Here is a 25,699-nt window from a genome sequence, read left to right on the forward strand (position 1 = left end):
AATATAAAAATCCAGTACATTCTGAATTCTAGTTAGTTTGAAGCTGCTCGGTTACATTTCAGTCAGTAAAGCTTAAATATCAGCAAGTCAGCTATAGGTCAATATTTGATCCAAATGAAAGAGCAAGAATTTTATGTTGTGTTTTAAATAATCCTTACAAACATTTCTATGTTTAAAAAACAAAACAAAAAAACACTGTATTTTCATTCTGATGTAAACATATGTCTTATAATTCCTTTTTTTTTTTTTTTTTTAAAACTCAAATGTAAGCAGGGCCAATAAGTCATATGATATTTACAACCAGGGTTCATCAACTGAATCTTGACTGCCAACCTATAGCTTGGATATTGGTTCTAAGATAGAATAGCATTGTCTGTTTCATGCACAATACTACACTTTTCACAACTATCACAAATTTACTCAGGGCTTTAGGAATACTCATCCACTGACGTATAGGGTGAGCTGATAAAACTCGAGGTTGTAGAGGTGGTTTTGGAATCCCTGCATGAAGAGCCATTGAAGCTTGTGTCTTGTGAAGCAGCTCTTTTCTTACGGGTGGACTTGGAATTATCTCCGTTGTTGGGGACAAACACTACTGTTGTGCTAGACTCCATTCTGGAGACAGTATACAAGCTACTTTGTCTGGTGGGATGAAACCTAGCTGCCTTGAGCTCCAGCTCATCATAGCTGGACACCTCGATAAATGGGCACCAACGGAATGCTCTCTTGAAACCAGCTCGGAATCTGAGATGAAAGATACTTGGTGAAAGCATAAGTAGTAGTATTGACCACTGGTCATTCATTTAAAAACATAAACCCTTTGGCAGAAGCAGAGTGTGCTGCTGGTAAACACAAATACCCTATCAGATATATGTATCTTTTAAATCTTCATATCTTTATTCAAGTCATTGGCCCTGATTCAATTCTCACTGAAGCCAATGGAAGTTTGCCTGACTACAATCTGAGTAAGGAGGACCTGATTAACTGACAGAAGTTCTTTTCCAACTTGGACTTTCCATTTACCTTCCCTATACATAGCCTTGGTCTAATCTTGGACTCCCCTTCTTTTCCCACCTTTTGTAAATATAATAACTGCACCACAACATTGCCCACAGGATAATCCTTTCCTTTTACCTCTGATGAAATCCTCATTTGTGCTTTCATCTCTGTTCATCTGGGCTAACATGTATTTTTTTTTATTACAGCCACAAATTCTATTGTTCTAATCTATCAAAATATGGAGAATGTTGCTTTACTTTCAACACATACAAAAAACCACTTCCACATCATACCCCTGTCCTCAAGCAACTCCACACATTGAATTTCCTTTGCCTTGTTCAAACGCCTTATGTGCTACATTTAGCAAATGAATTGCTGGCATGAATGTTTGTAGAAACACCCAATTTTAAGCAAATGTTAGAAAATGTTTCCAGAAAGTGAGTTTTGAATTTTTAAATGACTTGCAAATATTTTTGGTTGTACTACCCAAATGACCATTTTGTAGAGTACAGGAGCCATGAGGGAATAAAGTCAAATCAAAAGACTGAAATGACAGTCTAGTTTTTTTTTAAAAAAGGTATTCACAACTTCTGTCTTTCAAATGATTTGAAGGAGCTGAAAAATTCAAGTATTATGACCATATTAATTCACAATACTAAGTCTGACTTTTCCCTGCCTTCAATCTTGTGTAGTCATTTAAACCTGAGCAAGTTGGGTAAAATCCTGGCCCTAGTGAAGTAAATGGGGGAGTTGACATTTGGGCCAGGATTTTATCCATTGTGTGTAAGATTCTACCATTCTGATATGGTAATGCCTTTTCTTTTGCACAGGGGTAAATGACTACACAGGAAGTAAGACTGTCGAGAATTAGGCCTGCTGTACATAAAAGGGACATGATAAACGTGGACATTTCCCTGACATTTTGAAATGACCATTAAACAAAATTAATGTTTAGGGACATAGTCTGCCACGCCTACACTGTATGTCTACACTGCTATGACAGCAGGCATGGATGCAGCATCATCAATTGAGCGGGTCTCTGTAGACCCACTCAGTTGATCAGAGAGCGCTCTCTGGTAGACTCAATTAGTCTCCCTCCCCAAAAGGAGTAATGCTGCGTCGATGAGAGAGCATCTCCTGTCGATGCATGAAGATGCCTCAGCACATCAACATAAGTACATTGATGGGAGATAACACTTGCGTATCTCGCATTGACCGCCCTCGCCAGTGTAGACCAGTCAAGGGGAGAGAGATTTCAATGTTGTTGCATCAGATGTAAATCCTACTGAACTTAACCCTTTTATCTTAAATTAGACTGCAACTGAGAAATGTTGGATAATCAGTGTGCCAAATGACAATTATATTCATTAGAGTGCTGCAATCATTTAAAAATATTTGCATAAATATTGTAGCAATTATACTTGCCACTTGAGACACTTTCAAAAAAGATTAAAAAAAAGTCAAGTTACGCATTGATTTAACTTATGAATTACGTCACGGCTCTTGATGGCTTTAATTTAATACTACTAATGCAAACACTGAAAAAGAGCAGATATGTAAAGATAAGGGCAGTATCATCTGTGAAGAAGTGTAATGGCACATATTCTGAATAGAACTTATTTAGACCCTGATCCCGCAATCTCATCCAGGCAAAGTGACTCATTCCCATAGAATAGAATGGCCTGATTTTTCAAAATGGTAAGCACCCACAACTCCCAGTGAAGTCAACTGCAGATGCAGTTCTCTTGAAAATAGGAACCTAGGAGTTTGTCTAAATTTTGTTCAGCATCTCCGACTACCTATGTTTTATTAGAGTAATAAGGCTATGAACATTCATTTTATTATCTGATTCAGACTGCAATGTATACTAGAAATATCTCAAATATGATCTAAAATACTACCAGAAAAGTTTTATTTGAAATGGCATCCTGCCCTGACGGACTGCTCTGCAAAGTCATGCTATAAATATCTTTGGAGTAATGATTAACTAGCGAACATATAGATTGCAGCATACACCACTAACAGGCACTTTCATTTACATTTGTTGTATTTTAAACAATTAAAGCCCAGTTTTGCAAGCCCTGACAAGTGGAACTTCTGCTGATTTTTATTAGGCACTCTGCATGTGGAACTTGGCAGGCAGACCGGGCCCCCAAGGCTAAATTTTGCCCTTTCATTTGTCAATGCCACAAGTGTTCAATGGAAGAATAATATTAGCATTGAACAGAAACCTGAAGGAGGCTTTCACCTCACATGGTTATCTTTTTCTTTCAGTGGGAATCTTTACTATTGAAGTGAAAATTACTCTGCTTCTTTCACATTCAAATCCCTTATATTCTGGGTAAGCTCACACATACCCAATAGTTTCATAATTCTCTCTTACCTCTTATTAAGGCAGCAGTAGATAATGGGATTGTACATTGTGGAGCTCATGGCCAGCCAAAAGCTGGCTAGGTAGATTTGCTGAATGTATTTCCACCGGTTTACATTTTGGTAGATCCCAGTAACTATGAAGTAAATGTGGTAGGGCAGCCAGCAGATTGCAAATGTCAACACGACGACAATCATCATTTTTACCACCTGAAAGAAGAAAGCAATAAGGCCATTTTATAATGTGTTCTCTTGTTTTGTTCCTCGTACAAAGGTGTCCACATCACAAGCACCACAACAGCTAGCACCAATTGGGCCTCATCTTAATAGTCTATTAGTTAGTGGTGTTAAAGCAGGAATGAACATTTTTATAGCATTTTTGTTTTTAATCTGAATTTCTTGTATTTCCATTTTTCTCTGGAGAACAGCATCCTCCTCAATAATAGCATGAGAGACTTTTATAGCATTATCCACATTGGACTTCATACAAAAAGTGACACTTGCTGTTGGAAGCTTGGACTTCTACAATATTATCATTTTCCTAGGTCATTAGCCATAGGATAAGTTTATCCTTTAGCCACTCTTGCATGGCTTTATTGCCCCAATTATTTTGTAGAGAAGAGACTCCTCTCTAGCAGCTAAACAGCTATATCTCTAGGACCTTTTTGGTAAATGGGAATTGAGTGAGCAGCGGTCAGCAGGGAATGCCCACCAGCAGCAACCTCCATTCTCAATTTAGTTTCTGAAGGTCTATGTCCAGTAGTTTGACAGGTTGATGATCTTTCTTCATCATCTTCCCTGGTTTGTGTGCAGCCACAAATCACAATAAATGACAAATGAAGAATGGCTTTGGTCAGTGTGAAAGGCAAGGAGAGAAAGTCATGCGAGACAGAGGAATTAAGCATTAAGCAAAAGAGTTTCTAGCTGCCATCTTGCCCTCTTCAGCTACAGAAATTGGTAGTCCAGTCACTGTTTCTCAACACAAAATATCAGAAGTAAGCATGGTAGATTTTATTTTGTGTGTAAAATGAAAACTAGCCTAATTAGGCTTATAATGTAAGTCTGTTGGGCGTGTGTGTATATATGGATGTGTGTGTGTGTGTGTGTATATATAACAAGCAGAACTGGTATTGCCACCTACAATTAAGTTTGCCTATCACTTCCCATTATAAAGTCCCTGTTTTCATTTTGCTTTCAAGTTTGCCAAACTTTAAGCACTAGAGCTGAAATTTTCAATGTCAAGGGTCTCTCTCACAGTGTATTATTATTATTATTATTTTTTTTTTGTGTGTGTGTGTGAAAGTTTTAGCTAACCCTTGTGATTTCCACGCTGGCTGTGAATCGCTTCTGACTGCAAAGTGGGGTGAATGGCCCCTTTGGGGGGCATGTAGGAGCTCCTCAGAGTCCTGGCCAGGGCGACTCACAGGGGCAGCTCAGGCGGAGCAGGGGTGCTGAATGCTTCGAGGCCAGATTCAAGCTGCGGCTGCACTGGTGTGTTGAGACCTGTGGGGGCAGATTCTGAGCACTAAAGCCCTGACTGGCTTCACCCCTAGTGGTCCCAGAGCCTGGTTCCTGTGGCAGTGACTGTTTCCTGAATATGGACTTCTGCCTCCACTCGTTTTAGAAAATATAGCCCTACGCTGTGATCTTACATGAGTAGAATTTGCCAGGCAAAATTGTTGCATACATCCGAAACAAGGTCCTAAATCTTGTGTTGACAAATCACGGTTTGAATTGGGATATATTTCATTCCTTTGGACATGCTTTCCAGCTGTTCATCTGTGATGAAATTACTCCTGCAACTATATATTGTACTGCTCGAAGACTTGGTGTATATTTTCACCACAGTATTTTAGCATCTAATCCCTTTATTTTCAGAAGGCCCTCCTCTTGGCCTCCAGTTTTGCATCCACATTTTTATGCCTGCATGGAACTGCGAGCTCAAATGATAATTGCAAGCATATTTCATAGCACTTGGATGTCTAATTGTTTGCAGCCAAAAATTAGTTAGCTACACATCTGATACACCACATATTATAATAAAATGTGCCCATAAAATTACCCCTGAAATTATTTACCAATGGAAAAAAATTAGGTGCAAAATGGGAGGCTGCTAATGAAAATCAGACCCCAATTCTTTACAGTTCTGAAAGTCAACTCACTATCTATACAGCACACTCCACCCGTGCAATGCTTGAGAAACTGAAGCAGCAGAGCCATTCAATATTGTATTCGGTTTAAACTGGCAGCACACTGTGATTTTTCATGCCCTAGAGCTGCAGGAATTGCTATGACAGTAACATTACAGGTTACCAATTCTGGCAGCACTAAAATGTGCTAACCCTACAATTTCCAGAGAAAGTAGCCTTTCTGTTTCTAACACCTAAACTGTTACAAAAGCAAGTTAATGTGTAGTCACATAAAGGGCAAGTCAAGCCACTCTACAGGAGTTGCAGAATTAAAAGATCATCTGAAGGTCTTCTGAAACAACACAAACAAGCCAGTGAATGCAGGGCTGGCTTAAAAACTTGTTGCTGTCTCTGCCTTGAATTTAGTGTATGAAAATTTAGCACAAGCACTGCTGCAGAGGAAAAATTGCTTAGATAGTTGTACTGGATTTGTGCAAAGTTGACTTGTTTGGATGGCTAACACTCTTTCTGTTTAGTCGGCCACAGGAAGTTGTGCACCCTAGAAAGTCAGGCAATGAAGCACATCACAATGTGATTGTATGGAGCTTTCTTGGGGTAATGATTCTAGGTGTTCTTAATTGAAAGACAAAACTACTTGACAGTGATATGGTCTGATACTCCTCTCACACCAGAGTATATCTGGAGTAGTTCCACTAAAGTAAATGGACATGTATGTTGTGTGTGGCCTATAGATGTCCCCCGGGATTTTGGGGATTTTGCTATGAACTTGTAAAAGGTGTCATTTTATGAGAGAGAAATATTTCACCTATGTACACATAATTCTTAAGCAAAAAAGGACCAAGGCAAAAAAACCCAAAAACTTGGCTTTTTAAAATTGAGCATAAATTTGCATTTTTTGTATATTTACAGTGTAAAAACCAGACATTTCATTGACATTTTGCTTGAAGTGAAAATTGGGAACTGTGAGGTGTTCCAAAACCACGAAATGAAAGTGTGAAAAATTTCATACTCAGAAATCTGCCCTGCTGTGTGGCTTATAATTTGATATCGAATCAGGCCCACCAATTCACCTGCAAATATACTCCTACGTTCCTCACCTGGCGAAATGCATCATCAGCACTGGGAAAGACAGGAGTACCTGGATCCCATCTCAAGGGGCTTTTAAGGGTTGAGAGCAAGGGTGTATGTGCAGAAGTTGAGGGGAGAAAGGATCAAAGGGAGTTGAAATGGAGTGAGGGGATGTGGATATATTGGGACAGAAGGGGAAAGTATGGGGGAAATGGAGAGGAAAGTCAATTTGGAAAGGAGCAGAAAGAGAGAATTATAGGGAGAAGACAAAGTGAAAAATTTCTCACAAAATATAGGCTACATTCAAGTAACTGTGTGAACAAGATTTCCTTGCTTTTCCTTGCTCTCCTTTGCACATGTGTCAATCTCTCATTAGTGAATAGTACAACGAAGGAAAAAAGAAGCTGAGAGCAAAGCATGCATATTAAGAAGACAGATAAACTGAAATACTGTATTGCCCGGAATGCAGGTATTCAAACTCAGTCTGCATACTCCATGATTCAAATAGCAACTTTAGATTCTCTTAATTCAGTACTGGATGTATATATAATGTAACAAACAAAATGTAATCCACTATAACTCAACGTGGGACCCCATTCAGTCCTCTTGCTCTATCCAAACGCTATTACATATAGGTTTTTTCTCTCCTTCACAGTGACTGGTAGCTAACAAATAAGGTCTACATTCATGGTTTATAAATACAGTGCCCCTTAGTTTGACTCAGTTAAATGAAAAATCCTGAAAAGAAGGAACTCTGGCATGAGTTCAAGCAAAGAGTTAAGCTAGAACACAAGAAGTGTTTGTACATAATTTCCCCCCATCTCCAGATTATATCTACATTAGGTATTTTAGAAAAAAATCTCTTCCGGTGCTATTGCTCATTCAACTCCAGACAAGAGAAGTGCGTCTTAATAATTGCAATTTCTCATTAATCAGCAGCATGCAACACAACAAAGGAAAGAGTCAGCTGAAATGTAGTGTATCAAAAAGAACAAAACATGCTTATCTAGTGTGGGTAAGGATTGCTTATGGCAGTGAGACCTTGTAGGATCCCCTGCCTTGTAAAATATTTGATGCTATTTTAAAAATGAATGGGAACTAAAGAATTCTATTAAATTCATGAAGAACAGCAATTCTGTTTTATTTTGCACACATGGAAATGGTTAGCCTAGGAAGGGCTGAACAAAGTGATCTATCTGATTCAGATGTATCATAGTGAGACTGGCTTTGACAAGATCATGAATGGAAGTCACACTTTGCTGAGCCACTCAGAATACTTAGCACAAGATTCTTAGGCATGGCAAAATCCTCCTGTCCACACTGTACTGTAGCATTTTATTGCCTTTCTGTTGCAAACTTGACCGTTATTTCTACAAGGTGAATGAGATTGGATTCTGATCTCATTTGCCCCATGCTGTGTAACTTCATCAGCTTCAGCAGAGTTACAAAGAGGCCTGCTATATTAAAGTACATCTGTAAGTATGTCTGCATTTATACTTTCATGGATTGTTTAGCTACAGTGAAGTGATAAAATTTGCAACATGTTGTCATGCTGGCTGGATTGGGGGAGGGTCATTTATTACGTTATTTAACATCAATATGTCAGAATCATAATAATTCATGTGAGATATGCCATGTCAGGTACTATTAGAAAGGCTGTAATGTGCTAAGTAAGATGATGATGTTTATGTTCATGTATTATATTTGTAATGGAAGTTATGGGTATAGTTGATATATCTGTATTTCAAATTGTGCTGTGTCTGGGCGACACCCCAGACAGGATGGCTGCAGCACTAGCCTGCTTAATGGCCCATTAAGAAAGTCACAGGTACAAGGGGCCCAGGGGGAGAAGCCAGGGATATACCTGATGAGTCACCAGGACTTACTCATGTGACTCTGGACTCCATTTTATTCCTGTAAATTTCCACAAGCAGCATGGCCAAGGCCAAAGGACATAAAAGGCAGCTGCACGACATCCATTTTGGCTTTAGTCTATCTTTAGTCTCCAGCCTACCTCTGGATCAGCTCATCTACAACTGAACTGAAGCTGTGAAACAAAGGACTGAGACCCATCCAGGTACTGGATGTATACCAGAGGGACTATACAAGCCTGCAGACTCCACAGTTTTTCTAGAAACCTGATATATATGGACTTTCAAATCATTTGTATGTATCTGATTGATTTAATCCTTTAACATTTCTCTTATTGTTTGTTTCTTTCTTTTTATAATAAACCTTTAGTTTTAGTTACTAAAGAATTGGCTGGCAGTGTGGTATTTTGGGTAAGATCCAAACTTATATTGATCTGGTACTGTGGCTGACCCTTTGGGGTCAGGGGAACCTTTTTGGTAAAAAGCATAGAATTTAAATAACTGGTCTCTTTACTGGATCTAGTAGCAGATTGGGAGCCAGAGACTGGAATGCAGTAAAGGGGGCTGTGTGTATTTTTATTTTGGCTTCTTGATAACCAGTGTGGGGAATCAGAAGCACTGTTTGTGGCTGGTTGGGAAGTCTGACTTCAGTGTCACCCACCAGTGCTGGGAGAATCTGTTCTCCTTTTACAGCCTGCCCTGACCTTGGCATTTTCAGGTGGCTACCCTAGGCACGGACAAGTCACACATGTATTTTAAGGTTTGTAAATAAATGGATATTTTAAAGTAAAACTAAATCAAGTGTGTTTTTGCTTTTGAGTTTTGCCTTCCTTTGGTAGGTGCCTTTTCTCCCATTCCCCAATTGCTTGCTAACACTTAACTATTCGTTCTCCTAACCTTTGGCTTGAACTTTCCCTTTTCTTGATTAAGGCTAGATTGTGGCTTTGCCACAAGCCTTCCAAAAGGGGCAGCAGTTAGTTGTACAGCTCCAGATCAGACTGGAAGCCAGTCTCAGTCTGGTTCCTTCCTTTCTTCCTTGCCCCTCTTTAGATGGGGGGAGGGGGGGGGGAGAATAATCTATCAGCCCTATACCTACTGCAGCTGCCTTGGAAGGTATATTTGGGGGGGTGGAGCCAAGGCTCTGCACACTTCCCACCCTTGGCTACCACATGCTGTGACTTGGGTGGCAAGCCAAATGAAAAAGGGATGTTATTACATCCCTTTCTTCCATATACTGTGCATGTAGGATGAACCACAATCAGAACCTTTTTAGATAATTAGCAATTGAGCCCATAATCATCACTAGTGTACCTTTATTGATGTGAGTGGACTTATGCCACAGATGAGACAGCTCTTGAGAAATCAAACACTGTTGGAAATAATAAGGTTTACCATGACTCACTGTCCTTTCTTTATTAGTCCAAAGGCCACCTGGTGTTGGTTACATCCAAAATATCAAATATAAGCATATATAACATCCTTATATTCTGTAACCAAGCCACAATACAATTATAAGCTTTGGCTAAAACACCTACAACAGGTTCAGGCCCAGGCGATACCTTCACATCATGGTATGACTCCAGAGGGGTAAGAAAAGCTCTGACAAAGAATGCCTAGCAAACTTTGCTTTACATACACCGCAACAAACAAGTGTTATCATTGCTGGTTATCGGACCTAAAGCTAAAATTAGCAGAAGCAGTTAAGGGCTGAACTCTGCTTTCTTCAAGGTTTTTCACCTTATCACACTTTGCCATATTTCTTTTCAAAACAAACTTGTGTACCTCATTATTTTACTGAATCTGGCACCTAATTAACCATGTTTCCTGTATTTCTATTACTCAGTCCAGACCTTAAATAAAACTGGTATTTCCAGGGTCACTACAAATTTAACACAAACAATACCTCCGTCTCATCAACACATTTTTTTGGTCATATGCTTCAGGCCCATCACTCAGGTCAAGATCCAAACTCAGTTTAAAACTATAATTCATTCAGAGCTAGTGTGGGCCTGTATTCCTAGAAACACTGTGATTTTTCACATCATTTTCACAAACCCAGTGATTTTGTTACCTTTTTAGTCTCTATCAGCAATGCTTTCCTGAGAATAGTAATGTATGCAGAATGGGAACAGTAAAGAATCACAAGGTTTGAAAGCACATATAGTCTTTCAATCAGATAAGACAGGTGCCAAGTTCAGCACTTCATAAATTGTTTTGTTATTCAGATTTTTAAGCCACTTTCTGCCAGTCTTTTTAAAAATCTACCTCTACATTCCACCTGAATAACCCAAAAATAAAAGTTAATGATCTCCTACAAGTTGTGGACCCTTTTACAAAATCAAAGCCATTCTACCATTTTTAGAAACAGATTTGGCGACTGGCATTATTAAACTATACTTCACTGATCTTGTCTGATCCTCTGGACTTTTATTAAAGCTGGTGATACCTCTGAGTTTTGTTAAAAGAAAATCATCCAGTCTGACTCTTTGTGAAATTCTGCCAAATAAAAGAAATGCACATAGAATTTCCTCCAGTCTTCATAATTTGCTGTTGGCATTTGCTTAAAAGTCACAAACTTGGATTATCCACAGTATAAAGAAGGAGAACTCCAAATGGGCCTCCTGGGATGGCATGGAGTAAGAAAAGGACAAAAAGAATCAGAACCTAGAGATGGGAAATGTCTGTTAGGAAATCTAGTCCATCCCCTGCCAATGCAGCATTGTTGTGTAATCAGAGCTTCTCCTGTTTTTAACTGACTTAAGTGAGAACAATGTGATGCTCAACTAAGGTGGCTTGTAGCCAGGAGGGGTGGTCCCCCTCGGAGGAGGACCCAGAGAGGGAGCCAGACCCACCCTGGCTGACAGAGGCCTGCCCCAGGGGAAACCCTGACCCGAAGCAAGGGGGCGGGCCTAGGCCTTTAAAGGGCCCAGTGGCCCCACCTGACCGGAAGCAGGGGGCGGAGCTAGGCCTTTAAGAGTCAGGCTGGTGAGCTTAGTTGGGGAGAGATGGCTGAAGGGGAAGGATGTGTCACCTCCTAAGCTCCTAGCTAAGGCTGGGCAGGGGAGCTGTGCTGAGAGGGAGCGACCGGCCTTAAACCCAGCCTGGGGATTGACAGAGGCCTCCCCCAGGTACCCTACGGCCTGGGAGTTGGAGGAGGGCCCACCAGAGGCCCCCATGGCCTGGGAGCCAGAAGAAGGCCCATCGGGGCTCCCCGCTGGCTACGAGCCTGAAGAGAGCCCCCTGGGGACACCCGGGGCCTGGGAGCCGGATCTGCCGGAGCAATACCGAGCCTGGGACCCCGAGAACCTACCGGCCCTGCCCGAGGCCTGGGGACCGCAGGACATGGAAGAGCTACCCTCCGAAGATGAGCCCATGGAGCTGCCCGAGCTGCCGCCTGTGGACGAGGAGGGCCTAGCAGGTCTACCACACCTCAGCGACCCAGAGGAGGCAGGTACCGGGGGTTTTGGGGAGGAAGAAGCCCAGGGATAGCCGCACGTTAGTGGTTGAGTCAGGGGCAACCCGGGCAGTGTGTTGTGGCCGGAGCCCTGCCGACCCTGTGGCAAACGCCGTTGCCATTACCTGGGCTGGGACGCAGTGGAGACGGGCGGGCCTGCATCCCCCTTCCCTAGCCTCTGTGAGAAAGCCTTCCCCGCCGTGCCGTTCCAGAGAGCGGCTGGCTTGCCTGGCCCGCCCCGCCCCGCCTGAGGGCCCGGCTTTAGACTGCTTGCCTGGCCCGCCCCGCCCCGCCTGAGGGCCCGGCTTTAGACTGCTTGCCTGGCCCGCCCCGCCTGAGGGCCCGGCGCTAGGCTGTTTGCTCTGAGAAGGGCACAAGACTGCTCCCGGTGAGAGGTAGCTGGGAGGGGTGGTCCCCCTCTGAGGAGGACCCAGAGAGGGAGCCAGACCCGGACACTGCTCCCCGGTTCCAGGGGCACGTCCACATGGCTGCTTATTGATTTATATCCTTTAGCCCTGCCTGCCTTTTAAATAAAAAATTAGTTATCTTTCTATCACTAAACTTCATATTTAACCCTTAATTTATGGGCCAAATGAGTCTCACTAAGTCAATGAGGATGCATGATGTGAAAGTGAATGTAGGATTTGGCCCTAGCTCATTGTCTTCCTGAAGTACTTGAGATAAAAAGTTCAATAGATAAATTAACTGGAAGTAAGAGGCCAAAACATTTTTCTGCATCACCAAAGAGGAAGTTAATTTTACTTAGCTCATAGAATTTATATTTGCTACTTCAGAGATAGCAAAAGGTTACTGTTCCTGAGAAAAAAAGTTACACTTGACTAAGTATTTCACTGCTTGGCTAAAATTAAATCAGAAATAATTACAGTAATAGAAGAAGTGCAGAGGCTTTTAACGTAGTCCTTTTGGAGGAGAGTGCAGGATTTGTGATCTGGAAGATGGACTTAATTTGACAAAATTGCTCAAATTTAGAAGATCAAGGAGCTCAAAGAGGCAGGAACATCCTCCATTTTTATGAATTACCAGAGGAAAATAGAGGGAGAAGGCCTCATAGCATTTATCTAATTATACCTAAGTGCCAAGTTTTGAATGAGTCAGCACAGGGGGAGAAGGCACAAGAGTCCATTTTTTCCCAGTGCACCCATGTAGGCATCACTGCTATTTTTTGCTACTAGGGTTCACTCTAGCATTGCTGATAGTGCAAAATCAGGTCAGAGGGGCCATGTCTAAGGGTGTATCTACACTGCAGTCACAACATGTGATTACAGCTCCTTTAATCTAGCTATCTTGGGTACTAGATTAATGAAGCTGTGACAGCATGGACTAGCTACTCAATAAGGTTGTTAGGCCACAAATACATCCATGCTGCCACAGCTTGACTCCTTCAGTTCCCAAGCCAGCTAGATTAAAGCTAGCTCAGGTATGTTTACGTGACTTGCATGCACATTACCAAGCCCTGGCAAGACAGCACAGGAAGAGAGGGAGAACAGCTTATTCACTGTTCAGTCCACTTTCACAGTGTCCATTGTAGGCTCATAATACCTCTTCCTGCCACCACAAGGGGGCATATAGTGCTTACTTTCTGCAATGCTCCACAGCTATAAAAGCCATAATTTAGGTCTACACTGCTACAATGACCTTGAACACACTGTTCTCTTCTTTTCTTTTTTTTAAACATTTCTGATTTGTTATTTGAGTCTAAATTTTGTACTCTACCTAGGTTGAAATTCATCCCTGTGCAGTGGGCCAGTACAAGGCCTATACTCCACTTAAATCTCACTTAAGATCTCAGCATAGGGTTTCTGTGGGACTTTAAAATAGTGCACGAACCTTGGGCTGGCCCTCGGCACAGGCGGGAATACCTCTAAACAGCACTGATGGGCACAGATTACTTGATTTACCTAGCTAGTACATGCAGGTAAGGCAGAGCTTTACATTCCAGCTCTAGAAACTGAGATCTCATTAGCCCACCCCTAACAATGGGAAGTGGTGCCTTAGAATTAAAAGGAGCCTACACAGCTTGGTACTCTTGGAGACCTGTGGAAACTATGACTGGAGAGTGGCCATAAAGGCCTTCTCCCCCCCCCCCCCCCCCCCCCATTTATTCTTTATTTTAAGATGAAATAAATGCCTGCTTTTATAAGTAAGCCCTTTTCCGGTAAATTTATACAATAAGACCCTTAAGGTCATAGAATGGGAAGGGACCTTGAGAGGTCATCTAATTGATGATGATTACTGTGTTTCTTTAGCATTTATGGTATGAAAGCAGCATGGAAAAAAAAACACTAAATATTTAATAGAAGAACCACTTATTCTTCTGATGTGAACAAAAGTGTTGCCTGAAAATGAAAGGCAGTACGTGTCTCTAACAGAACTTTTTTCAAAATATATGGCTTAATGCAGCTTGTAAAGCAGTTAGAGCTATTCTTTTATTTCCATCATAATTGTGCATTTGCAAAGGTAGTAACATCTTTTCTTCAAAAGTTTGAAGCAAAACTTTGGGTTTATTACCGCAGAGGCAAAATCCCAAACCAAACACAAAAAGCATGTGTAGTTAGAAGTAAATTAATGTCAATGATGTCTGAGTTTTACTTATTGTATTTGAAATACTTGAATTCTTATTCAATAAGGGATTGTACAATAGTATCAAGTATCAACTAGACAAATTGGAGAATTGGGCCAAAAAAAAAAAATCTGAGATTCAACCAGGACAAGTGCAGAGTCCTGCACTTAGGACGGAAGACTCCCATGCACTGTTACAGACGGGGACTGATTGGCTAGGCAGCAGTTCAGCAGAAAAGGACCTGGGAGTTACAGTGGACAAGAAGCTGGATATGAGTCAACAGTGTGCCCTTATTGCCAAGAAGGCTAAGGGTATATTGGGCTGCATTAGTAGGAGCAAGGCAGCAGATCTAGGGAAGTGATTATTCCCCTCTACTTGGCACTGGTGAGGCCACATTTGGAGTACTGTGTCCAGTTTTGGGCCCCACACTCCAGGAAGGATGTGGGCAAATTGGAGAGAGTCCAGAGGAGGGCAACAAAAATGATTAGGGGGCTGGAGCACAAGACTTATGAGGAGAGACTGAGGGAACTAGGCTTGTTTAGTCTGTGGAAGAGAAGAATGAGGGGAGGATTTGATAGCAATCTTTAACTACCTGCAAGGGGGTTCCAGGGTGGATGGAGCTAGGCTGTTCTTAATGGTAGTAGATGACAGAACTAGGGGCAATGGTCTCAAGTGGCAGTGGGGGAGGTCTAGGGTGGATAGTAGGAAAATCTTTTTCACTAGGAGGGTGGTGAAGCACTAGAATGGGTTATCTGGGGAGGTGGTGGAATCTCCATTCTCAGGTTTTTAAGGTGTGGCTTGAGAAACCCTTGGTTGGGATGATTTAGTTGGGGTTGGTCCTGTTTTGAGCAGGGGGTTGGACTAGATGACCTCCTGAGTTCCCTTCCAACCCTAATCTTCTGTGATTCTATGATCAATTTGTTAATTTAACGTAGACTTGCACCCAAAATGCGGAACAGTACTTCTGAGGACACTTTGGGAATCACCACTGACATATAACCTTTAATGGAGTATATCAAGAGTTTCAATTGTGCCTGCCCAGCTTTGCTGGCTAGTGTGGCAATAGCATACTAGTGCTGTCAACACCCTGCTTTTCCTCTCCCTCCCGCATGGAGTGTCTAGTGCCACTGTTGGCTGTGCTGGGGTGTTCAGCCCACACTTGCCTGGAAAGGGTTAATGTGGAGGGAGACGGGACTAATTAACCCAACGGGCCACATGTGGGGGGAATCTGGTGGTTAAGTAATCCCCTGATGGGATGAGGGAGCCCAACTGAGAAAAAAATGAGCTGGTCTGGCAGTATAAAGGCAGGAAATTAGAAGTGGGGGAGACTGCTGGGAAAGTTTACTTCCTGGGAAAAGGGAGGTATGCTTGGAGCTACAGAGGTAGGTAGCCTATGGCTACTCCCTGGGAAGAGGGAGTTTGGGATGGCAAACCCAAAGGAGTGGAGAAAGCCAGAAGGTACAGAAGCTCAGATAAAAGCAGAAAGAAATAGATCTTCTCCGCTGACTAGAGGGTCCTTGCGCTGGAACCTGGAGTAGATGGTGGACCTGGGTTCTCCTATGAGCCACTACAGGAGTGGCACCTGTTGCAGTGACTGGGAAGACTGCCTGAGATTGCTGGCTAGAAGAGACTTTGATATTACCCCTGGAAAGGAACACATGTATCGTGACCTGGCTGGAGGGCTGAGTCACAAAGAGGCGGCGGCAGCAGCAGCAGCTCGTGGAGCGAGAGAGGGGCTGCAGACCCAGAGAGAGAGAGATGGGGAGATAACGAGAGGACGTGCAACTGCGGTAAGGGTTGTTGACCTCATGAAGCTAATCCCTAGAATGGCTGGGAGGAGTTGCCATCCTAGTGTTGAGCACCCTGTCACACTGGCATAAGAGTCCCCAAATACTTGCCCACTAATGGCCAGATTTTGCCAACTTGTCAACCTTAGTTAGACTGATTAGTTCCTTATTCCCATATGGCTATTTGTGGAGTATGGTACAACCCAACTTGAGAAAGGGTGGCAGGATCTAGCTGTAAGAGGGCTGATCCAAAACCCATTGAAGTCAGTGAGAGAACTTTCATTAAGTTCAGTGGGCATTGGCTCTGTCCCAGAAAGTAAATACAACAGCCCCTTGGATGGGTGCAAAAAGTGCAACAAACTCAGTTGAGGATCAGTCAAGGATTATGCAAGGACTGGAATTGTGCCTAGCTTCCTTGTAGGCACACAAAAGAGAATGTCTTCTTGCAGTCTCTCCCCACCTGTGCAGGGCTGTATATGACCACAGGCTGTTTCACTTCATTCCAGTGTCCTGTTTCATTTTCACACATGGCTTATCAATCGCAGACTTGAGGGGCCAGATTTGTGTGACACTTCTCAATTTTTTTCTTAGAGTAATAAATACCCAAGTATTTCAGATATTGACAAGTAGGTATCATTTGGTTTTTGTGCAGAAATTTTGACTTTGTTGCTCTCTCCAATGTGTTCACCTCTTTCCTAAAGTGTGGTGCCTAGAATCGGAAACACAGCTCTCCAGATGAGGACTCATCCATGCTGCGCAGAGCAGGACAATTACCTCTGTGGTTTTGTTATTGTCTCCCATACAATGCTCCTGTTTATACATCCCACAATATTAGCCTTTTTCACAACTACATCACATTGTTGACTCAGATTCAATTTGTGATCTGCTGTACTCCCGCCTAACCAGCTATTCCCCATTACATAGCGGTGCATTTGACTTTTTTTTCTTAAGGGAAGTACTTTCACTTACTTTTGAATTTCATATTGTAGAATTCAGACCAATTCTCCAGTTTGTAGAGTTTATTTTGAATTTTAATTCTGTCCTCAAGTACTTGTAACAACTCCCAGCTTGGTATCTTCTGCAAATTTTATACACATTCTCTCCACTCCATTATGTAAGTCACTAATGAAGGTATTGAATAGTAGTGGACCCAGGACTGAGCCCTGTTGGACCCCACTAGACATGCCCTCCGAATTTGACAGTGAACCATTTTTAACTACTCTTTGAGTATGGTCTTTCACTTAGTTATGCATCCCCCTTATAGTAATTACATCTAGACTACAGTTAGCTAGTTTGTTTGAGACTGTCATGTGGGACAGTGCTAAAAGCCTTACTAAAATCAAGTTATATCACATCTATTTCTTCCCCCTATCCAACAGGCCAGTAACACTTTGAAAGAGAAGACCACTGGGGGGAGGGAGAGAAGGGGGAAGTGATTGTTGGTAGGGGGAGCCAGATGAGGAGAACCTGCTATGCCATAACAAGGCATGCTAGCAGTGAGTATGCTCTTCAAAAGTCCCTATCCCGCAAACTCTTCCTCATATGATCATCCTAACTTATATGAGAAATCCCTTTGAAATTAATGGGGCATTTTGTATGTCTGGGCACAATACTGGAAACACAAATGAGAAACACTTTTTATTAGAAAGATTTTTTTTATATTGCTAGAGAAAACAGATTTACATGAAAGCATGGGAAACAAGAGATTTGTGACAGGATTCATAAGCATTCCCCTGGCTCCTCACATCTCATTTGACATTTATGGATTCAGGCCATTTGTGGAAAGATATTTAATTATTAGTTTAATCACTGTAAAGGGTTTATTGATGTTGTGCTGAACACTATAATTTTCACAGGCCTGTAATGATCTAAAACATTCTTTTCCACTTAAACTTCATGCATTCATTCCAAGTAACATTTTCTAATGTTAGATCAGAAATTGACAAAATGTTTGTATTATTAATTAAGGATCCAATAGAAGAAAATTTACAATTGTTTGGCTAGGTTCTTCCAAAGATAATGTTCTGCAATTAGAGAGGTGTAAATTATTTCAGCCAATGGATTATAAAATTCCTTTAATTAAAAAAAAAGGCTGAAATTCATCCTTGGATGACAGAGCTTGCCAACTATTTTTTCCTGGAGGGAATATCCAGTTAACAGTACCACTGCAGTGGCATATAGTTACAGGGCAAAACTGCGACCAATCTGTACTTGAAATAACTTGGTTAGTGTGAACACGCTACATCATTGCCATGTACAATGGTGCTATCCCACCAATTAAATTATCAATGACTCTCTAGTGTAGACAATGCTTTAAAAGGACAGTTCAAAGGGACTGAATTTGTTGACTTACTCCATGGCTTCTGTGCTCATCCATGTTTGATGCTAATTTCACATACCATAAAACTGGAATTAATTTTCATTAAGTCCAAAGTTCATTCTTCTAGCTTCATTAACCAAACCGCCTGTCCTGCTTGTTCACATTTAGCAAACCTGGCATTGAAGTTTAATGATCTAATAAATCCCATAATTAATTTTGATGGATGTAATAGGTGGCTGCATGAATTGTGTGGCAGGCAGCTGACTCCCCCCTAGCGGGTCTCACACTCTGGTGGCTTGTAGTGGGTCAGGGCATCTTCAGTCACCCTGTCTTCCCCAAGGAGGGGGTAGGGACCCGGGCCCACCCGCTCCTCCAGGTCCCAGCCCAGGGGCCCTATGAGAAGCAGTTATGTGCTGCTGGCACCATACTCCCAACTGCACTTCTCTTCCCCCGGGCTAGTTTTCCCCCTCCTTCTGGCTTCTTGAGCCTGGTACCTTCCTCCACAGAATCTCTGCACTCTGGTCTGTTCCTCCTCACAACTCAGCACTCCCAACACACAGCACAGCACTTCTACTCCTCCCAGCTCATGCCCTGTCTGTTTGGGGGCGGAGGGTTTTTATGGAGCACCTGGCTGGTTCCTAATTGCCCCCAGCTGCTCCTAATTGCCCCCTAACGACCCTCAGCTAAACTGCAGGGAACAGAGCCCGGAGCATTCTGAGGCTTATATATCTGCCTTCAATCACTTTCCTACAGCCTTCTGCCTTCGCTATATCACAACTGTCATAATAGCCTCATGTTTTGGGATATGGTCTCTATCAACACATCTGAACAAATTACATTGTCCACTTTATGCTATATATTAAAAATGGCCTTTTTGTAGTATTTCTTGTCTTGTAGCTATGTCGTCTGTTCTTATCAACTCTATTCTTAACATGCTTTAAACTACCCTGCTTTACAGCATGTTGTGCATCTACCATGTAATATTATTGCTTCATTTGACTTAGATGGTGAGGCTTGAGAATAAGTCTGGCAAATCTTGATAGGGATAATAATATTGTCTCATTAATTGCAGCTTTAATCCCTTGGCTTTTTCCTTTTCACACACTATGGGGAAGCTGTTCATATAATGAATTCCATTATCTTCCCCTGATATGTATTTTAATAGCCAGCACATCTATTTGTTATCTTTTCTACAGGTGGAAAAATTATCTTTTCCTGTAAAGATTTGGTGTTATCTTACAGATAAACCAGCTTTTATTTAGAGAACATTTAATTTCCTTTCCGGAGTAAAAAAGGGCTTGTGTCAATGACATCTGTCTGAGATGCAGCAAAGGAGGACAAAGTACCAAAAGTGATTTGACTTGTAAGATACTGCTTGGGAAGCAGTGCTCCTTTAGGTTTAACGCGATAGTGGCAAATGCACAGGATCGTGGCATGCATGCAGGTCTAGTGCACTATATATATAAATGCAGGTACCTGCAACTTTGAGACTGCAGTGTCTTGGTGAGCGTGTATGTGTACACAGATGGCATGACAGATGTGCATAAGTGTATTTGACTATATTACCATCAAGTAGCAGAAGTTTAGGAAATAGAAATGCTAATACAACTATGGTTAATTAAGATTTTACTTTTATCTCAGTGATTATTTATATTATATTAAGCTCCCTAAATGAGACTGGACCCCCATTTTGCTAGACCAACATATAGTAAGAGGAGAAGTTACAATGCTTTGACAAGACAGATAAAGCGTTTCCCTAATTTTACAGATGGGGAACTGAAACACAGTTTCAGTGGCTTGTCCAATGTCATTGAGGAAGTCTTTGCAAAGCAAGGAATTGTATCTAGACCTCCTGTGTCCCCAGTGCACTACCTTAATTGTGAGACCAAGCTTCATCTTTAGAGGAAGAGGCCTGTAATTTTCGAGATGTGTGCTTGGTTCTCTCCTCCATATCATGTTTGTGCAATTGAGTTGGGAAATGGTGTGTGGAGGTTGTCATTTCACTACCAGGATCAGTATTGCCCCTTGTTCCATTCATCTCTCTTCTGGAAGGATGTAGGTCTCCTAGAAAAGATTACCATCCTCTGATATAGTCATTCCAGGAAGGATTCTCTATGGAGATTTCTGTGTAGGTGGTGAATTCTTAATGTTGGAAATGCTACTTTTGAGGCTGACTTCTGCTGGTGAGAGAGACAAGCTTTCCAACTTACACAGAGGTCTTCTGGAAAGCTTGTCTCTCTCTCCAACAGAAGTTGGCCCAATAAAAAATATTACCTCATACACCTTGTGTCTCTAATATCCTGGGACTGACAGGACTACAACAACACCGTATACAACTTCTGAGGTAGGCAATTCCAGAAATAACATGGGAGTAGCAGATAGAAAAGGAAGAGTCACAGGGCAAGGCAAGTGACAGTCACTTGGTTGTGGAACTTTGTAATGATGCGTTGGTAATGTATAATTTAATGTCCTGAAGAGTATTTCCAAGAAGGAAATAATTTCTCTCTCCAGTGTACTTAGCCATTCAATATGCCATTCAATTTGGTCTATTAACTGTGGAGGCAGAATCTAAATCGGTCAGTGGAAAAAAAGGACTAAGAATGCCCGACAACTGATTCAAATAGTATGTCAATTGTTCCGGAAACAGAAACAGTAGCTAAATAAAGAGAAAGGGTCCTTCTGTGATCAGAAATTGTGAAAGCATGAAAGAAAATATTATTTAAGCTTGCCAGTGATGAGAATTCTAACCCTGAAGTAAAAAGTATGAGAATTCAAGAATGTGAAAACACTTTAGACTACTGTCTAATGTCAGACCGTCGCACCAGTACTTCTCCAGTATTTTGTGTATTTCATATAGCATAGAGTGAATACGTATTAACAATGGGTTCTCTGCAGTGATGTACAACAGCATTGTATGATGCCGTATACAGGAGCCTGTAATGCTGGATATGGAGTCTGGCCACAGCTTGTCATTTGTCCGTGTTCTGATAACCTGGGCAGCCTGCTCTCTCTGGCCTGGGTCGAATGCCAGGGAAAAGCCAAGAATAGTTCCCGAGGATTCATTTGTTGAGCTATATTGATAAATACCTTCTCAGTCATGAATTTGTCAAGGATCACAGTCTTAATATTCTAACAGTGATGGAGACAGGGCTCAATCATATATGTAAGGTGAATCTAGCAGAGTCCTGTCTGCTTTGTTACACGTTGAGGGTGGAGAAGTGGCTATGTCTTAGAGTGCTTTGTTTTTAAAATTTATACTGGATATTGTTTTCAGCACATTACTTTGAAGTGTTTTTGCTTTTGGATATCTTAATCTAATGTTGTGTTCAGCCTCTAGAGGTTCACTTGAAAAAAAAAAGTGTGTGTGTGTGTGTGTGTGTGAGAGAGAGAGTGTAAATTTATTGTTTACCTACCATAGCTTTTCACCCTTTTATTCTGGCTGAGTTTTCCAATTTTCACCTCAGTCTTCTAACCCTGCGTCAGAAACAAGTAATCCTGTCTTTTTATATTTGTCTTCCCACAGCTGGTAGCTTCTAAAATTCACATCAAAGATCAGACTTTTGACTCTATTATATCCAAACAATCAACAAACTATTTGGAATATCTTTTTTTTTCTTTAGTCAGCAGTTTTAGTTATCTATCTTTTTGTACTTTGTGCTTCTTTATCTCACACAGTTTAACTGATCAGAGAGATGGTTCTCAGCAATCACTGTTTTAATATCTAACTTTCCAAATTTGTTCACATAATTGACACTAATGCACCTGCATGCTCACGCATTTACTTCCCAGGATACTATGACACAGTATGTTACGTGTACTTCCAGGCTCATAGAACCACAAACACTTGAAAACATTTTGATACAGGCCACATCTGGTTTATATTTATACTGCATTGAAGAAGGATGTTGAGTTGAGGCTGTATGTTGGCAATGTCAATAGAAGAGAGAATGTAGACAGTCAGAAATGTTGGAGAAGTCATGAAAATTGTCAAAAGACACACACAGTGGAGTATCATTAGCATAAAGTTAATAGGTAAAGATAAAGTTAGAGAAAAGATGGAAAAATGCAGTGGGATGAAGAATTGAATTTCCGATTCTTGGTCTAATCATTGGCCCAAGACACTTACTTCATCTTATCAAAACCATCTTTGTCACAAAAATTGTACCAGAATTGTATTGCTTCCATCTACTCTGTGAAAGATGATAGTAAGTTACTACTTTGGCCTTTACAGTATCTCTTGGCTATTCCCTTTTTACAGTCTCCGTAAAGTTAGAAGCGGAATTGGAATTGATGACCAAATAAAATACAGAGTGGTTGAAAAGCTAGGGATGAAGGTGTATTTTAATTATAGGGTGGTTTTGATACTAAAACTTGATGGTTCCCCATATTTATAAACGTATTGAAAGTTTCTCAGCTTTTGGGCATTGAAATTGTTTCCTCATCAAAATGCTTATAGAATGAGAGCAAAGCAGAGAAACATGAGTCAATTCTCATGGCAAAGATTTTTATAAGAAGGAAAAAATCTCCTAAGTCTCAGTCTTGTTGCCGTTTTAAAGTTCAGATTAGTGTTGGGTAAATCTCAAAGAGATGGGCCACTGAATTAGGTTCTGGGAAGTATCCAAAAGTTCAGATGTGTTTCCAGTGGTATCCTTCAGACCTGTATATGTTAGCAAAAAAGATCTCTAACCACATTTCCAATTTCTGCTCTTGGCTTTGCCAGAAATAATGCAAAAATTGCCTCTGTTGCAATATTTCTGTCCTTTCCTCTGAGTCCTGGCTGAAGCAGGAAGCTGAAAGATTCACAAATGGAGGACAGGGGGGATCCAAAACAAAAATCAGTTCCAAATATTGGGGGAGGCTTAATTCAAGTTTTGAACATAAATTAGGGCAAGTGCCGCTGCAGCTGGGTAGGGGCCCAAGACCACTGTAATGGTTAATCTGGCCCTGGGCTGGAGCATCATGTGGGTGGTGGATCCTCTTCTGTCTCTGTTGGGAAAACTAATACTCTCCAAATGAATTATCACAACAGCACTCAGGATGGATTGGGTGGCAAACGTTACCCATGTTGTCCTGAACTTTTGAAATGCTGAAAGCCTGGGGCCCTCCAAAATGCCAGGAATGGTTTTACTCATCTCTAGTTGTAATGTGATCTTCCTCAAATTCCACGTAATTCGGAAGTTACTTTGAGAAGAAATATGGGTGTGTTGCAGTGCTGCATATAGAGAGACAATGGGAATGTCTTCAAGTGCTGATAAGTTGTTTAGGTCTTAACCATTTTCCTGGCAAACTTCTAATGATGTTTTTAGAAGGGTTATGTGTACTATTCATTAATGGCTAGTATTTTATTAGCATTGATCACCCTTCCAAATAATCAGTACCATTTGGCTGTACTTCACTGCTCAATGTTGTACACGCTGATTGCTATTGTATATTTACTTTCATAATAAGATGCAATCAGCACATGCCCTCCATGTATTAAGGTAACTAACCAAGTTTATCTTAATTTGAATAAAGGCAGAGCAGTAGCGTTTTTTTTTTTTTTTTTTTTTTTTTTTAATTGAGTTTTGTAGGAAGAACAAATGAGAACCTAATTTGGATCCTGGTCTATTAATTTGCCTTTTGAGTGACAATTACAAATGTATCTTTCCAAACACCAGTTGCCTCACAAATCATACCTGAGACCACAACAATCTAACTGAGGAGCTTGCTAAGGGCTCCACTAATAACACTGCTGATGCAGTTACTGTGCATCCCAGGCACTATTAATTCCCTCCATATACACTTGCAAAGCATGAATTCCAGTGCATGCCTATTGTAGGCAGAGAGATAATATGGAGAGGCATAACGAAAACAGGAGCTTGCTATCATGTTAAAAAGCCTTTAATTAAGGAGTCATTTCTTGTCTCTTGTGTACATTTGAAGTCCTAAATGGCCATTGTGTTAAAGGATTGAAGGGATTTAGTTGGACTATTAGCAACACAAAGTAAATGCCAGCTACTCTCTTCAAAGCCTTCTAGCTTTCATCACAAGTTGTTCATTTCACTTAGCCACTACAATCAAATGTGCTGAATTTCTGTGATAACGTGGGAAGGTTTGGCTCCCCAAGTTCAGGAGCTTGCGTTTAATATTTTCTTCCAAACTCATTTTTGCAAACTACATTTGTCACACACAGTCATTTCTCAGTTTATCTTCACTATTAAATCCTTGGACCCTTCGTGGTTTCTTTCTATGACTTAAAGAGGAGGTGTAGGTAATAAGCCATATAATTGCCCACTTAAGAGTTTGCACTGCTAGCGTTCTGTAATAATGTTTTCTTTGTAAACATAGAAGACATGTTTTTGGATGGGTGATATTGTCCATGACAGATTCATTCCTATGGTAGTTAAGGACCCTGTTAAAGACCAAAAGAGAGCACTTTGGACATGCATTCAGAATTACTGGAAATGAATGTAAAGCATTTAACTTCTGGGGAAAAATATAATTAAGTACATTTTCCAGATTTCCTTCATAGTGTGTCAGTTTTCACTTAGTTTAAAATGAACATGTCCACCTCAGTATTCCCCACAAACAAGAACAGAGTTAAGGCAATGGCTGGTAAGAATGTCTGTCAAAAGATGGTTGCTTAGGCACTGCTCAACAATTGCTTTTTTTAAGAGATGCTGTTCCTTTGCCCTCCAGAAAGGAGCTGTTCAAAATCCTCACCAATGTTTTCTCCATTGGGTTTTACTCATCATTAAAGATGTGGGTTCAACTTGCAGGTGGTAACCTAAACTTCTTTAAACATCCAGGACGTGGGTGAGTGAAATGGGTTGCAACCTATACATAGAAAACATTGCATTTGTCCCCCTGAGAGACAGCTCTGCTATCAATACATGAATGTAAAGAGGGACTCAGGGCTATATGATGTATCCTGGGCTCAGAAACTCTCTTGGTAGCCCTGACCTCTCCCTTTCTAGGTTCTCTATTCTAAGGGTGTGATTATTAGTACTGTCTAAAAAACCCTACTCCTATGTTTCCTTTTATGTCTACAAAACAACTGAAGCATCAAAGAATCTATCCTATAGTTTAATGCATGCTGCATCAGGACTTTAGGAGGTTT

General features: G+C 41.2%; 1 protein-coding gene across 1 annotated transcript in view; it reads right to left on the reverse strand.

Moving 5' to 3' along the window:
- Nucleotides 1-428: 428 nt before the first annotated feature.
- The window catches only part of TACR3 (tachykinin receptor 3), a 58,296-nt gene continuing 33,025 nt past the window's right edge, over nucleotides 429-25,699 (reverse strand). The window contains exons 4-5 of the mRNA XM_067568214.1: nucleotides 3,383-3,579; nucleotides 429-744 (exon numbers count right to left, since the gene is read on the reverse strand). Of these exons, the coding sequence (XP_067424315.1) occupies nucleotides 429-744; nucleotides 3,383-3,579 (513 nt within the window). The remainder of the gene's footprint in view (nucleotides 745-3,382; nucleotides 3,580-25,699) is intronic.

The sequence above is a fragment of the Emydura macquarii genome, unplaced genomic scaffold, assembly GCF_026122565.2.
Source record: "Emydura macquarii macquarii isolate MOO-44397 ecotype Brisbane River unplaced genomic scaffold, CSIRO-AGI_Emac_v2 contig_2863, whole genome shotgun sequence".
NCBI lineage: Eukaryota > Metazoa > Chordata > Testudines > Chelidae > Emydura > Emydura macquarii.